The 16,253-nt window shown below is 43.3% G+C and overlaps 1 protein-coding gene across 1 annotated transcript in view; it reads right to left on the reverse strand.

Annotated features, from left to right (window-relative positions):
• The window catches only part of SMARCD2 (SWI/SNF related BAF chromatin remodeling complex subunit D2), a 51,668-nt gene that overhangs the window by 17,046 nt on the left and 18,369 nt on the right, over positions 1-16,253 (reverse strand). Inside the window, exon 2 of the mRNA XM_081932547.1 lies at positions 10,852-11,039. Within this exon, the coding sequence (XP_081788673.1) occupies positions 10,852-11,039 (188 nt within the window). The remainder of the gene's footprint in view (positions 1-10,851; positions 11,040-16,253) is intronic.

The raw sequence follows: 16,253 nt of genomic DNA on the forward strand, positions 1-16,253 counted from the left end.
AAGGTAATTAATCCAGTTACAGTTCAACTCAGTCTACCCAGAATTCTAGGGAAAATTTGCCCAGTATTCCATTACATCTTATTGAAGCCAGTAATTGGGTCTAGCATAAGGCAATCCACGCAGCCTCCCACTCCTCCAGTAGTGATAGGAGGAGAAACACACTATGAAGTAAAAAAGATTTTAGACTCCAGACTTGAGGGGTCTCTTACAATATTGAATTGCCAGAGGACTGGAAAAGAGCTGATGCTGTTCCCATCTCCAAAAAAGGGGGGAAAAGTAGATTGATCGTTGGTACTTACCTGAACATCGATTCTAATGATGAGAGCGGGAGGTGCTACCATCGGGCTATCGTCAATCCTGATTGGTCCATAGACTGAGAGAAATTGTTGCAGCCACTCCTCTACTCCTTCTGGCCAGTTCCTCGAGATCTTAGGAAGTAAATCTGTGAATAAATATCACAACAAGGGTATCTCCTCCCCTGCCGCTACACTAGATAGGGTGGGAGGTAGCACCTCCCGCTCTCATCATTAGAATCGACGTTCAGGTAAGTACCAACGATCGTTGTCAATGATGGAGAGCGGGAGATGCTACCATCGGGATGTACCCAAGCTGCCATCCCTAGGGAGGGAAGTAAACTACGGATCTGTAGCGACTGTGGGAGCCACTATCTGCTGCAACACTCTACGTCCAAATGATGCTTCAGCAGATGCATAAGCATCCAATCTGTTATGTCGAATAAATGAAGTGGGAGATGCCCATGAAGCTGCCCTACAGATGTCTTCAAACGGCGCTCTAGTTGCCCATGCCGCCTTGGTGGCCGCACTGCGAGTAGAATGTGCAGTAATACCTTGTGGTGGAACCTTTCCTTTGGCCTCATAAGCCAAAGAAATAGCTTTTCTCAACCACCTGCCTATCGTGTTTGATATCACCCTAGCTCCCTGTGTAGATGGTTGAAACGACACCAAAAGAGCTTTCGATTTACGGAACGAAGCTGTTCGCTTGAGATAAACTCTCAGTGCCCTACGAACATCCAGCCTGTGCCAGAGACACTCCCTAGTGTGAGACGGAGCTGGACAAAGGTTGGGCAACACTATCTCCTTTGCCCTATGAAATGGAGTATTAATTTTGGGTGGGAAAGCAAGTCTAACCGCAAGGTTACCCTATCCTGGTGGAAAATGCATAAATCGTTACGAGAAGATAGAGCCCCAAGCTCTGAAATGCATCTAGCCGATGTTATGGCAATTAAAAATGCCACTTTCAGAGTCAGAAGCTGCAGAGAGACCATGCGAATCGGCTCAAAGGGAGTCTCTGTCATAGCCTGTAGAACCAAAGGCAAGTCCCATGTAGGAAACCTATGTATAACCGGAGGGGCAAGATTGGCAGCCCCTTTTAAAAACCTCCTAACTAAAGGAAGATGAGACAAGGGGACCTGACCTTCGCCCGGCAGAATAGTAGAAAGTGCAGCCATTTGGTGGCTTAAGGTGTTGAATTCTAGACCCTTGTCTAATCCATCTTACAAAAAATCTAAAGCTTGAAGCACCGAAGCGTCCTCTGAAATAATGGCATCTCAGCGCATCTGTTTCCTCGGCCTCTCGTGTCCAATATCTGGTCACAAATCTTGGTAGTTGAGAATTCGTCAAAGTCGCAAAAAGATTGATTACCGGAGTCCCGAATCTGCGACAGATGTGTTGAAAGATGTCCAGTGAAGTTGCCACTCCCATGGTCCACTGTGGCTCGACTGAGCCGGTCCACCTGGTGATTGGCAGTCCTGGAAATGTGATCCGCTATGATCGAAATCACATGTGTCTCCACCCACGAGATCAGTCTGTGTGCCTCTATTCACAGAGCCTTGGAATGAGTCTCACCTTGCCTGTTCACATGTGCCTTTGTGGTGATGTTGTCGGTGAGAAGTAACACGTGCTTGTGTTGCAAGTCATGCTGGAAATGACAGAAGGCTAAGCGTGCTTCACTGAGCTCTAGATAGTTTATGTTGTGACGCAGATCTGTCTTTGTCCAGTGGCCTTGCGTCACTTTGAGCCCATCAACGCCCCCCAGCCGAAGAAACTTGCATCCATAGTCACAGTTACTCTCGTCGACTCTCTGAACTGCAACCCCCGCTTGAGTGTGACTGACAGCCACCACCGGAGCAATAGGCGGACCTGCAGAGACACTGGAATGGCCAAAGGTGAGCTGCTCGTCATTTCTCTTTGATATGGGATTAAGGCCCACTGTAATGTCCTGGCGTGAAATGCCCAGGGAACTATCCCTATGCACGGTATCATTGTTCCCAAAAGGCATGAAAGTCTACTATAGGGACCACCCTCCAGATACGGATCTCCCATACTAATTGTTGTAACTTGGAACGTTCTGCGACAGAAAAATCACCCCTTCCCTGGAGTCAATTACAGCTCTCAGATGTAATAACTTAGTAGTGGGATATAGGTGGCTTTTATCAAAATTGACTGAGACCCGACCTGTTGGGAGGGTGTCAATGGTGAGTTGGGGATCCCACTAAGTTGGGGAGCCTGCACTAAGACATCATCCAGGTAAAGTTGTAGTCATACAGGTATTAACCTAAGGTAGGCTGCCACCGCCACCATGACCTTGGTGGATGTCCTCGGGGCTGAAGCCAGACCAAATGATAATGCTCTATACTGATAATGAGCTCCCTCTTTAGCGAACCTAAGATACCTACGATGGGAAGGCAAGATCGGAATATGTAGGTACGCTTCGGTGAGGTCTATGGAGGCCATGAAGTCACCCTATCTAAAACCTTGTAAGATGAAACCCAACAACGCCATTTTAAATTGGCGATATACAATAAATTTGTTCTGACGTTTCAGATCTATGATCGCTCCTCCTCCCACCCCCGAACTCTTTGGAACTATAAAAAGGTTGGAATAAAACCCTAACCCTTGCTCCTCCAAGGGAACTGACTCTATTGCCCGAATTTCCTATAAGGGTTGAATTGCGAGCCGAACAAGATCGTTTTACCAGGTTCCGAGAAGAAGGGAAAGACCTGAAGAAATTGGGAGGGGGAAGAGAGAAATTCCAGTCTGAGGCCCTGTTGCACAGTAACAAGAATCCAAGTGTCCATTGTTATGCATTTCCATTGTGACGCAAAATGATACAGGCAGCCGCCTCTGGGAAGTGTGGGATTTGATTCACTTCCCTCTGTGGAAGGGACGACCCCCGCCCCCCAAAAGGGCTGTTTAGAGCCTGATTCTGACCTGGAAATAATTCCTAGACTGGAACCTATCCCCCCTGGAGCCATAATTCCTGTTCTGTTGAAATTTGGACAGGGGGATGGAAGAAATGTCGTATGCGATATGGCGTGGGACGGGTCTCCTGGCATTTGGTCATAGATGGGAGAACTTTCTTTTTCTCCTTGTTCTCAACCAAAATTGGATCCAAGGATTCACCAAAGAGGTTTCCGCCAGTATATGGTGCTGATGTTATGTGAAACTACGACTTATTAGCAACCTGCCAGTTTTTCAGCCACAGGAGATGTCTTGAGGCTATAGAGGCAGACAAAGCTCGAGAAGCAAATTTAACAGAATCAAGAGTGGCATCCACGGAATATTGGGTTGCCGCAATGATCTTACTGAGATCCTTCATTGTGTGGGTATCCTCCGGGAAGGTGCGCTCCTGCAATTGTTGCAGCCACAACAAAGTAGTTCTATTGAAAAAGGAGGCAGCGGCTGCTGCCTTAATGGCCCAAGCTGAAGCCTGAAAACGCTTCCTGAGGATGAGTTCCGCTTTCTTATCCTCAGGCTTCAGCTTGTCTGCTACATCTCCTGCCACTACTGCTGCTGAGGATGATAGGCCGTGACAGGGGTCTCAATCGTAGGCACCTAGAGTGCCTGGGAGAAAGCCTGATCCATATTATAAAACCTCCTATCGTTTACCCCAGGATTTGGGAATGTGCCAGGTTGGGCCCACTGACGTTTGACCATTTCCAGGAAAAGAGGTGGAGCTGGAACTTCCTCCTGGTCTAGGGATGTCTTGATAAACATAATCAGTGTTAAGTCTTTTCGAGGGTCTGGAGTGTGAAGAGTAGAATCTCCGCCCAGCTTAGTTGTAGATTTTGCCTTGCTTAATAACTGCTTAAATAAGGAAGGCTGAAAGAGACCAGCAAAAGTTGGGGTGTCCTGCTTTCCTGCATCCTCATCATCTGACATTACCAGCCCACACTCGGGCTCTTCTCCAGTCACTTACCCCTCACTAGCTAAAGAGGGTGATCCCGGGACATCCCCCACTCCAGGTGGAGGAGCCGTCTCTGACCTCTTATTTACCACCAGTATCCTTTCTGGGTGAGATTGAGATTTCTTGGGACCTGAATCTTCTCTATTCTGATTTTTCATGCCCGAGGCAATGCCATGGGATATTGCATATGCAATTAAATTTTGAATATTAGGAGGCAAATTTTGTAGGGTCTCATAATCATCATCTATGCCCTCTATTTCAGGAGGTTCAGATTGAGGGGCCAAAGTGGGATGAGGAATTAAGAAATCCCGTGAAGAGCCCTCTAAAGGATCGCCCATTACACTCCTAATGGCCCTAGGGGAACAGAGGGCGAGGGGGAAATATCCATCCTGAAACGTCCACCCTCTCTGTTCAGAGATGGGGCTAAGGATGAGCCAGTAGAGGCTCTGGAAGGAGACATGTTACCACGCTCCTTTTGATCTTGAAGCAATCGTTCTGCCCGGACCACACGTTTTTCCAGAGCACGTTGTCTATGTTGTTCCTCCTGTAGCATGGCCCTGGATGGTCTCTGTGCCGCTGTAGTCATTGCGGTCTTGACCCTAGGTCTAGCCCCAGAAGCTGAAACCTCAGAGCCCTGAGGTTCAGATGTTCCCTCCTGCCTGGGATTCATTCCTGCAATTTCCTTATCAGGTGTGCTCCACTGCTAACCCTGCGGAAAAAATACGCCCAATGGGTCCTCCTTCCCCTGTGACTCATGGCCCAACAGATCTTAATGTCCAAAGTCAAGTACAGCCTATTGTCCTAACTACGAGTCTCGTGGTGTTACAAAATGGCCACCACTTCTCTTTCAGAGTCCAAAATGGCCACCGGCTCAGATAACAGCTGCCTGTTTCGTTAGAAATGGCGGGTGACTAAAATAAGTGCTTGAAGGCCATGGCGAAGCAAAACTGCACTCAGCCAATTTGCAGGGAGCCCCCTACAAGATCAATACCAGCGCGATTCCCTGTGTCCATAAATTGTGCTTTTTTTGGTGGTGGTTGCTGACTCACTGCAATGGAAGGAGAATATCTGTCAGGAACGTTTTTTTAAAGGAACCGCGGCTTTTCCCACTTCCCGGGGTTACAGCCGCGTGAGTCAGCAACGTTTAACCTGTCAGCCACCCTCTTACCTCCGCAGTGGAGCCTCAATGTTCTGTTAAAGCTGCTGGATCCAGCCGATTGCAATCGGGCGCCCCGTGAGGCGGCGACGATGCCCGATGCCTCCCTCACTCACCGCAACATACAATTAAGGTGTTGAAGAAAAAATTAGTATTAAAGATCGAATAGCCTAATCGTCAATTTTAATAAAGATTGGAAGAAAACAGGAACAGCTAAGAAACTACCAGCCTGTTTGGACCATAGACTGAGAGGAACCGGGCAGAAGGAGTAGAGGAGTGGCTGCAACAAATTATCTCAATCTATGGACCAATCAGGATTGACGATAGCCTGATGATAGCACCTCCCGCTCTCCATCATTGAGAACCAGGAAACTACAGACCTATCAGCCTGATCTCAATATGGGAAAGATTCTGGAAAAGATAATCAAGCAACAAATTAGCGAACATGTAGAAGTAAACTACTGAGTTTGGCTACTGGGGCTGGTGAACGCTTCGCTGGGTGAGGGCCTTTTACCAACCGCCTTGAAAGAGGCGGTGGTGAGGCCCCTGCTCAAGAAGCCTTCTCTGGACCCAACGGAGCTAGCAAATTACCGTCCTGTCTCCAACCTTCCTTTCTTAGCGAAGGTTGTTGAGAGTGTGGTGGCTCAGCAGTTTCCGCGCCACCTGGAGGAAGCTGATTATCTAGACCCGCGCCAGTCCGGCTTCCGACCCGGTCACAGCACGGAGACAGCCTTGGTCGCGTTGGTGGATGATCTCTGGAGGGCAAAGGATGGGGGTTGTTCCTCCATCCTTGTCCTATTAGACCTCTCGGCGGCCTTCGATACCATCGACCATGGTATCCTATTGCGCCGTCTGGAGGGGTTGGGGGTCGGGGGCACCGTATTACGATGGTTCCGCTCCTACCTCTCTGGCCGGACGCAATGTGTGTTGGCAGGAGAGGAGAGGTCGACCGCGAGGCCCCTTATCTGTGGGGTCCCACAGGGGTCGATCCTCTCGCCTCTCCTGTTCAACATATATATGAAGCCGCTGGGCGAGATCATCCGTGGTTTTGGGGTGGGATACCATCTGTACGCTGATGACACTCAGCTGTACATTTCCACCCCAAACCACCCCAACGAGGCTGTTGAAGTGATGTCCCGGTGTCTGGAAGCCGTACGGGTCTGGATGGATGACAGCAGGCTCAGGCTCAACCCCTCCAAGACAGAGTGGCTGTGGCTTCCGGCTTCCCGGTTCAACCAGCATATGCCATCGCTGGCCATCGGGGATGATCAATTAGCCCCGGTGGAAGGGGCACGCAATTTGGGCGTCCTCCTTGATGCCCGGCTGTCTATGGAAGATCATGTGGCAGCCGTGGCGAGGGGGGCGTTCCACCAGGTTCGCCTGGTGCGCCAATTGCGGCCCCTTTTGGACCGGGAGGCCTTGCGCACAGTCACTCACGCGCTGGTGACGTCTCGCCTGGACTACTGTAATGCTCTCTACATGGGGCTCCCCTTGAGGTGCACCCGGAGACTGCAGTTGGTCCAGAATGCAGCCGCGCGGGTAATTATGGGGAGATCGAGGTTCTCCCATATAACACCTATCCTGCGCGAGCTGCACTGGCTTCCTGTGGCCTACCGGGTGCGCTTCAAGGTGCTGGTTACCACCTTCAAAGCGCTCCATGGCACAGGGCCTAGTTACCTGCAGGATCGCGTCCTGCCCCATACATCCCTGCGACCCGTCCACTCACACAGAGAGGGACTACTCCGGGTGCCGTCCTCCAGAGAGTGCCAGAGGGCAGCGCCCAGGAGTAGGGCCTTCTCTGTAGTGGGCCCCACCCTTTGGAATGACCTCCCCCCAGACATCAGGACAACAACCGACCTTCGCTCCTTCCGTATGAAGCTGAAAACCTACCTGTTTCGACTAGCTGACCTGGCATAATACTACAACCTCTCCAGCCCAGGGCATTTTTAATTGGTAATTTTAGTTTTTAAGGGTTAATTTCACTGGGGTTTTAACTTTTTTAGGTATTGTAACTTATTTATTTATTCTTACCTCCTCTGTACGCTATATAATACTTTTGTACGTCGCCCCGAGTCCCTGTGGGGAGAGGGGGCGACTAATAAGTTCAAGTAATAAATAAAATAAATAAAATAAATAAACAAAGTAATAGCCAAAAGCCAACATGGGCTTGTCAAAAACAGATCATGCCAGACTAATCTTATTGCATTCTTTGACAAAGTGACAAAATTAGTGGATCAGAGGAATGCCGTTGATATAGTTTACTTGGACTTCAGTAAGGCATTTGATAAGGTAGACCATAACCTACTACTAGATGAAGTATAAGAATGTGGGTTGGACAGCATCACCACCAGATGGATTCGTAACTAGCTGACCAACTGCACTCAACGTGTAATCCTCAATGGAACTGCATCTACATGGAGGGAAGTATGCAGTGGAGTACCCTAAGGCTCTGTTTTAAGCCCAGTACTCTTCAACATCTTTATCAATGATTTGGATGAGGGAATAAATGGGGAACTCATCAAATTTGCAAATGACACCAAGCTGGCAGGAATAGCCAACACTCCAGAAGATAGGCTTAAGATACAGAAGGATCTTGACAAACTTGAACATTAGGCACTATCTAATAAAATGAAATTCAATGATGAAAAGAGTAAGGTTCTACAGTTAGACAAGAAAAACAAAATGCACAGGTATAGTATAGGTCAGTGATGGCAAACCTTTTTTGACTCGCATGCCATAAGCGGGGGGAGCACAGGGGTCATGTGCGGGCTTGCCGCACCCATAATGCAATGTGTGACCACCACCCCAGTGTGCATCGCGCATGACAGGTGCAACCCTCATTTTTTGCATGCTTTTTTCGCCCTCCCCAGGCTCCAGAGGCTTTATGGGGGGGGGGGGGGGGACGAAAAAAACCTTCCCTGCCTCCTTGGAGGTCTCTGAAGGCTCCGGAGGACTAAAAACGAACCTATGAGCAAACTGGAAGTGACTTTCGGTTTGCTGATAGGGTTGTTTTTAGTCCTCCAAAGCCTTCAGGGAAGCCTCCTGAAGGTCCCTGAAGGCTCTAGAGGGCTTAAACCGACCCTACGAGCAAACCGGAAGTCTGTTCCCGAACCTCCGGTTTGCTCTTAGGGCCATTTTTTTGCGCTCTGAAGGCTTCAGGGAAGCTCCTGAAGCCGCTGGATGGCCTCTGGGGGAGGAGCAGGGGGGCTGTTTTCACCCTCCGCTGGCTCCTACAAAGCATCTGGAGCCTGGGGAGGGCGAAAAATGGCTTTATAGAAGGCTGAACTCAGCTGACAGGGCAACACCTAGAGTACCCTGACACGCGTGCCATAGGTTTGCCATCCCGGGTATAGGTGGTATCTTGCTCAATAGTAGTAACTGTGAGAGGGATCTTGGAGTACTAGTGGACAACCATTTAAATATGAGCCAGCAATGTGCAGCAGCTGCCAAAAAAGCCAACACAGTTCTAGGCTACATAAACAGAGGGATAGAATCAAGACCACGTGAAGTGTTAATACCACTTTATAATGCCTTGATAAGGCCACACTTGGAATACTGCATTCAGCTTTGGTCGCCACGATGTAGAAAAGATGTGAAGACTCTAGAAAGACTCCAGAGAAGAGCAACAAAGATGATTAGGGGACTGGAGACTAAAACATATGAAGAACGGTTGCAAGAACTGGGTATGTTTAATTTAATGAAAAGAAGGACTAGGGAAGACATGATAGCAATGTTCCAATATCTCAGGGGTTGCCACAAAGAAGAGGGAGTCAAGCTATTCTCCAAGGCACCTGAGGGTAGAACAAGAAGCAATGGATGGAAACTAATCAAGGAGGGAAGCAACTTAGAACTGAGGAGAAATTTCCTGACAGTTAGAACAATTAATCAGTGGAACAGCTTGCCTCCAGAAGTTGTGAATGCCCCAACACTGGAACTCTTTAAGAAGATGTTGGATAGCATGGCAGTGGAAGATTGGACCATGTGATGGACTTGTGGGTGTGGGGGCAGGATCAAGAACTTTAACTTGGGTGGGGAACACTAAGAAGCTTCAGATTTGGGTTTTCCCAGATGTGCTTGCATGGCTCTCTTAATAAATTGAAACTTTGAGCAGTACTTGACTTTGGACTCTGATTTAATTTTGGATCCTATCTGGAACACTGACAGGTACATAATTTACTGGGCCTGCAAAGTTCATTGGGTACATGAGCCAAACGAGTCTCTTCTTACCCCTGATCCCATAAATATACTGTATAAATAAAAATATAATGAATTATGAATTATATAATGAATGTTCTTGTCCCTTCATTTATCTTGAAATAGCCGTTTCAAGATAAATGAGCTGTGGTGGTGCAGTGATTAGAATGCAGTCCTGCAGGATACTTCTGCTAACTGCATGTTGCCCACTGTTTGGCAGTTCGATTCTCACCGGCACAAAATTGACTCTGCCTTCCATCCTTCTGAGGTCTGTAAAATGAGAACCCAGAATGTTGGGGGCAATATGCTGACTCTGTAAACCGCTTAGACAGGGTTGTAAAGCCCGGTGAAGTGGTATATAAATCTAAATGCTACTACTATTGCTTTCTGCTCAATATTAGAGTCTGCCCAATTAGTTTTGCATAGCAGTGATATGGGATAAAGTACTCTACAATTTGGTATAAGCCCTTCTCTTATCAATACAATTTCTCTTCAATTTTTACCTCATACTTTAAGTACCATTTGTTCAGCACAGTCATGACTTTAAATGGTTGCTGAACAGGACTAGCTGTATCCATTTCATCAGTATATATTACTGAAGCAAGGGAGAACTTTAAGATGGAAGAGATTTAGGGAGGAGAAGGAATAGAAAGTAAAACCTTTTCCATCTTTATAAATATCACACATTTCAAGACAAGTTTCATATACAGAGGATTAAACGTAAAGCAATAACTATCTTTTCTACTCTTTTATTCACATATTTATTCAAAATGTAAGTTTCTTTATCAAATATACACAATCATAAAAGACTCCTGATAGTTCAAACTAATAAATAGAACACAATAACAAATAGAATGCAGAACATATAAGTGGTCCTTGGTTAATACTAGTAATCAGGGCCAGAATTTCCATTGTAAATCAATGTAAATACAAAGGGAAATATTGTGCTAAACTAGCTCCTTAGTAAAGCAGTCCTGGCACTCCCTGGATATCGTTATTAAGCATATCACTCGGGATCATATTCATATGACCGTGACTTCCATCTTCCTGCAGGCTTCCCCTTTTATGTGGGGGAAGATTGCAAATTGCCGTCATGTCACACACTGCAACATTCTGAAATCTAAGCCAGTTGCTGAGCACCCAGATCACAATCAGTGATAGTCGGAACTTCGAGGATAGTCATAAATAATAATTGTTCAATGTTGTCCTAAGTTCAAACAGTTGTTGAATGAGTGGACACTAACTCAGGATCACCTGAACAACAAACATGCCACCTATTTCACCTATATTCTTACCCTCGCCTTTGTGTAAGTGCTGGAGGTGGTTGTGCCTGAGGAACAAGTAGACGCTTTCGGAAGGGATCCATCAGGGATGGTGGCATTCCAGATCTCATTGAAGAGGCTGTACCATATGGAGAGCCTGAAGGGGATCCCACTTGTAATCCTGCCATTGGCATCCTTCCACCAGGCAACATTCCAGGACGCTGGTGTGGGGGGAAAAAAATAGGCATTTTAGAAAATTTGGTTGTGCAACTATCAAGAATTCATTGGAAGCTTAAAAGACATATTATCAAACAAAGTTTGATAAAAATATGGAATGCTGTAAGGTGAATAGTAAGCCGAAGAATTTCATCCCAGCTTGTCCTTCAAAAGCTTTTCATGCGGGAAAGAATTAAAACAAGAAAAACAAAATTACAATTGCATATTAAAAACACAGAAAAAATTACTCAGTAAAGGCTGGACTCTGCAATGATAAGTGTTATAAAAAGCCCAAGAATTAAAAACCCTCATATAAAAACAGTACAATATGCACACATTTCTTACTTAGAAGGCATAACAAAGAAAAAAAACTGCATGACAAAATGGAAGTAAAATAACAGTTACACTGCAACAATGGAAGGAACTATGGGCTAAATCCACATTTACATCAAAGTTGTAACAAAGGAAAATTAAGTTGGAGTTGTTTACCATCTATATTGGTACACATTATACATTCATCATAATCATTTCTAGCCATAGTCTATCTTCTGCATGTTTCCAACCAATATGGTCTTGAGCTTTCTTTTGCCAATTGGGCCTACAATACTTGCTGATGTCATTAATTCATTTTGATTTAGGTCTTTTTTTGTGGATGCTTTTTATCAAATGGAATTCATTCGATACCTGCCTTACTCTACCTACAATCAGTTCTTCTTCTATGTGACCAGCTCATATCCATTTCAATTCTTTTACTCTCTTGATGATACTGTATACTTTCGTTTGTTCTCTAATCCATGTGTTGGTCTTTCTATCTTATCTTGTAATGCCAGGCATGTATCTTTCTATGGTTCTTTGCGCCATTTGTAGCTTTTGTGTCGATTGTGAGTTTACTGTCCATGTTTTGTTGGCATGTTAGAACATGTAGCACACATTGATTCAAAACTTTTCTCTTCAAGCATAGGAGAAGCATGTTTCAATGGTTATTATACATTATATATTATAGATGGTAAGCAACTTCAATAATTTCTTAGATATGCAAATTATATTATTATTATTGTTGTTATTACATTTTTATCTCATCATATAACCACATATAAGTACAAACAAACACACATATACACTCTCCAGGTGGTTCTTAATACCGGTACTACTATTTCCTATTTTCCACACAACAGTGCTATGATTGGGACAGAGTGACTAGCTCAAAATCACTCGGTTGGCTTCTATATCTAAAAGAAGCCTAGAATTCAGTCTTCTGGTTTCTAGGCCAGCACCTTAATAACTACAGCAAACCGTCCCTCTAATTCCAATTCCAAGATGTAATTCTAAGACATTCTAATTCTAAGATTTACTACATGTGATCGGCATGTAAAAGAATGCAAAAACATTTGAAAGACATATATGTAGAAGATCTTGAAATGAAACTACAACTTTTACTACTGCATATAATCTCAGGGGAAAAAATCAAAGAGAAATGTAGCAATTTAATGAAATAAATGCTTACAGCAGAAAGAAAAGTAGAAGAAAAATACAATCCTGTCAATATCTCATTGGAACATGAACATGGTGAATATATAGCAATGGCAAAAACTAACAATGTACAAGTGGTCCTTACTTACTGATCATTCAAAGTTATGGTGGTGGTGAAAAAATAACTTTATGATCCATTTATGCCTTTGCATCATCCCTCAATCATGTGATCTCCATAATGTCAGTACATGTTGTCCAGTGCCTGGGGTTCCCACCCCACTTCTTGCAGAGCATAGAGATTGGAAAGAAAGGGATTGCAAGTAAGTAAGCTGTTTGCTATTTAAAAAGCAGACTAAAGCAATGCAATTGCACCAACAGGTCAGGGCTGGGAGCTATAGATGCACTATGCAAATAACTTACACTACTTTCTTGAAATTTCTTTCTCCCCAATTTCTCTCCTGTGTAAAGGGCACTGGGGGGGGGGGCAAGTAATTTCTGTAGGCAATCTCTCCTTAGCCTGACCATTTCCTGCTGCTGTCATGATCACACTGCTCTCAATGTGAAGAAGAGAAGCTTTTCCAAAGAAATATTAGGAATATACATGTTTCTCTAATGGAATCTGCAGCCTCTTCACAAAATTATAATCCTAAAGTAATTGTGATAGCTAAACAAGTTTAGGACAGATATATACAGTAGGTGTGCCTAGAATGAGCAACAGAGCTAGCAGATTTTTTCCCTTTAGTGTGTATTTCAGATTTTGAAACAATATTGTAGGATTCTTTCAAAACTGTTGACATGAGAAGGCTTGTCAATTCATAAAATGGCTGCCAGTGTGGATGTAGCCATCCATCCAATATCCACTTATCAGAAAGTAAACTGGATATGGTGCAATTTACTACCCTAGCTCCCAGCTAACCATTCTCTAGTCACATGTTACCTCAGCCCTATGACCGAAGACAATGCACAGGCAGTGATAAAGTGTTGTAATGTACCTTCTTAGGTACTGATGCCAAATTTAACCACATGCATTGTACAGTATATTACTAATAAGTACAGAGGTGTTAACATTTAGGAGACAAGACATCTTCTATCACTGTTATGCCAGAAGCCTTATACTTAATAAAACTTTGGAGAAGAATCATAATAACACAATCCTGAGTTAAGTGATAACCTGTCTGAAGTTTTACTTCTGACTACATCTCTCTCCTGTGCCCAGAAAAATGACCTTTTTAGTTAACTTGATTGCCAGTCTGAAGCAATTACCCTGCTCTCTATAGCCAGTTGCCAGTCATGTTAAACTACAGTTCTTTCAGTTGTGTGAGTCACCTAGATAAAATGCCAAGCTATTTAGGAATCACAATTACAGCTAATACATCAAATAATCACCAGGTTAGGGAAGGGCAGCCTAACCCTCCAGATCTGAAAGGACCAGCCTAACCTTCCAGATAAATGTATTAGAGGCACAAGGGTAGAAAACCTATTGATGCATCAATACAATGCATAATTTGAAGATGTTAACTCACCATAAAAACTCCCTGGCTTGCTTTGATTAAATAAAAGTAAAATGTACGCTTAACAATGGATTATATGGATGGGTAATTGTGAAACTAAAGTTCCTCCATTCAATTTCAAGCCATACATGGCAAAAAACAAAGAAGCAGCATATTTTTATTTTCTTGAATTGCACCAAAAAAAGCCTTCTTCCCTACCTCAAACTCATATGTGCACACTTTCCATTATCCTGAGGACAGGAACATGGAACTGAAACCAAAGTTAGAAGATGACAGGGAAAACTTCACCCTATTTTAAAATGAGATAGTCATACTTGCACAATTCAGTTGCCTATGTGCTCTTAAGAAGACACATGGAGCTGAGGGCCAACAGTATGAGTTATGAAGCAGAAAAATTCCAATTCAAGTGCTTTACTGCATTTAGATATACACACATTTCAAATAGACTATACTATATTAAAACTCAGCAACTGTAAAATTAATGAGCAATCTGCCCATTTATTAATGTGACAAAGAATATGAATAAATAAGACTACTAAATCAAAGGAAAGGTAATCTAATGTAAAGATTGAATCCATAATTAACGTAAGTACTAATTTTCTTTTAATGTTTTATTCTGTTATTCACAGGATTATCATCTCCAATATAAATTATATGGAAATAATACAACCAATTAGATTGGTAATCATGACATCTTTCTCCTGTATTAATTCATTTAATCCTTCTGTAAAGCCATCACTAGATCTTCTGACAATGAATGCCAGGTTTAAATATGGGCTGAACAAAATTATTCTTTGTATCTATCCTGAATTTTCCACCATTCAGTTTGATCACAGATTTCAATATTATGAGAATGAAAAGCTCCCCAGCTACTTAATAAATTGTAGTATTTTGAGCATAACACTAGCTCTTTGACTTATATATACTGCTTTACATAACTTTACAGTGGTTAACAGTCAGCATATTGCCCCAACAATCTTGAATGAAAAGCTTCTCCCCAGCTAACTTAATAAATTGTAACATGACAAGAATGAAAAACTTCCCCATAGCTGTTTAATAAATTATTTCACTCTCACATTACAAACTGTGATCAAATTGAATAATATATATAGCAGTGTAATTCTTGATCATATATCTATCTTCTGCTCTCCAATTTACTATTTTTCATGACATGAAATCCTTAAAATCTTGTAAACATTCTTCACAGTGCTTCTACTTATTTTGATTTAGTTTCTCTAAGCACTTGTGAGTTTTGCAATAGCCTCTTTAATATGTACTTATTCTAAGGTTGGCCATGTGATAACTTATATAACAGCTTTATTATATTGGCAAAAAGTATCTGTGATCGTTTCCAAGTGATATGTACTTTAAATGTTTTTTTTGAAAAACTGCAATTATACCTAGATTACTTTCCTGATCAACCATTTCTATTGCATATCTTATGGGGGTGAAAATTCTCTATTCCAATTCACTTCCTTAGAAAGGAGAATTTTCTTCCATTACTAGAATCCTTTATGAAGAAATGTTGCACTGTCAACATTTATTCTCTGTACGAATTGTTAAAAGACGCACCTCTGACTAAACTGGATAACCTAGTTACTCCTATATTGAGCAGAGAACTGGCTGAGTAGCTCCAACATTTTTCACTCCACTTTCAATTTATTTATGTACTGAAGTGATTTATGAAATATTTAAGAGGCACTTGTTGGAGTATGTGCACACACATGCCTACGTCCTTGAATCTGCTTTGGAATACATTTCCCATGTCTCTCCCTGTATAATCTAAAAGATGTTCTTTTTGCCAAGTGGTTAATACAGCTGCCAAAGCAACCAAGCCAGCAGGGCAACATTTCAGTTTCCCCCAACAGGCCTAGGCACTGTCTCTAGTATGATGCCACTCCCATACAAAACACAAGCAAAAGGATTAGGCAACACTATACAAGTTCAACAGAGAAATAACTGCCCAGAGCACTTAATTATAAAAGAAGACAAAAATCAAAGGAGTTGAGAAAATACGGAAGAACTGGCACATACAAAACCTGAATGAAATCAATATATTGACATATAGTAATATTGGTGACTATGTGGGCATCTGCATTAAGTTCTCTTGACAGGAATATGAAATGGTTAACCACTGACCTATTCAAAGAGTCTTATAAATTCTCAATTTTGTCTACAACCCTAGTTTTCTGGTTTTCTTCTATCCAATTACTATCTAAATTCAGCCCTGCCTACCTT

The sequence above is a fragment of the Natrix helvetica genome (assembly GCF_964273705.1).
Source record: "Natrix helvetica genome assembly, chromosome: Z".
NCBI classification, from domain to species: Eukaryota; Metazoa; Chordata; class Lepidosauria; order Squamata; family Natricidae; genus Natrix; species Natrix helvetica.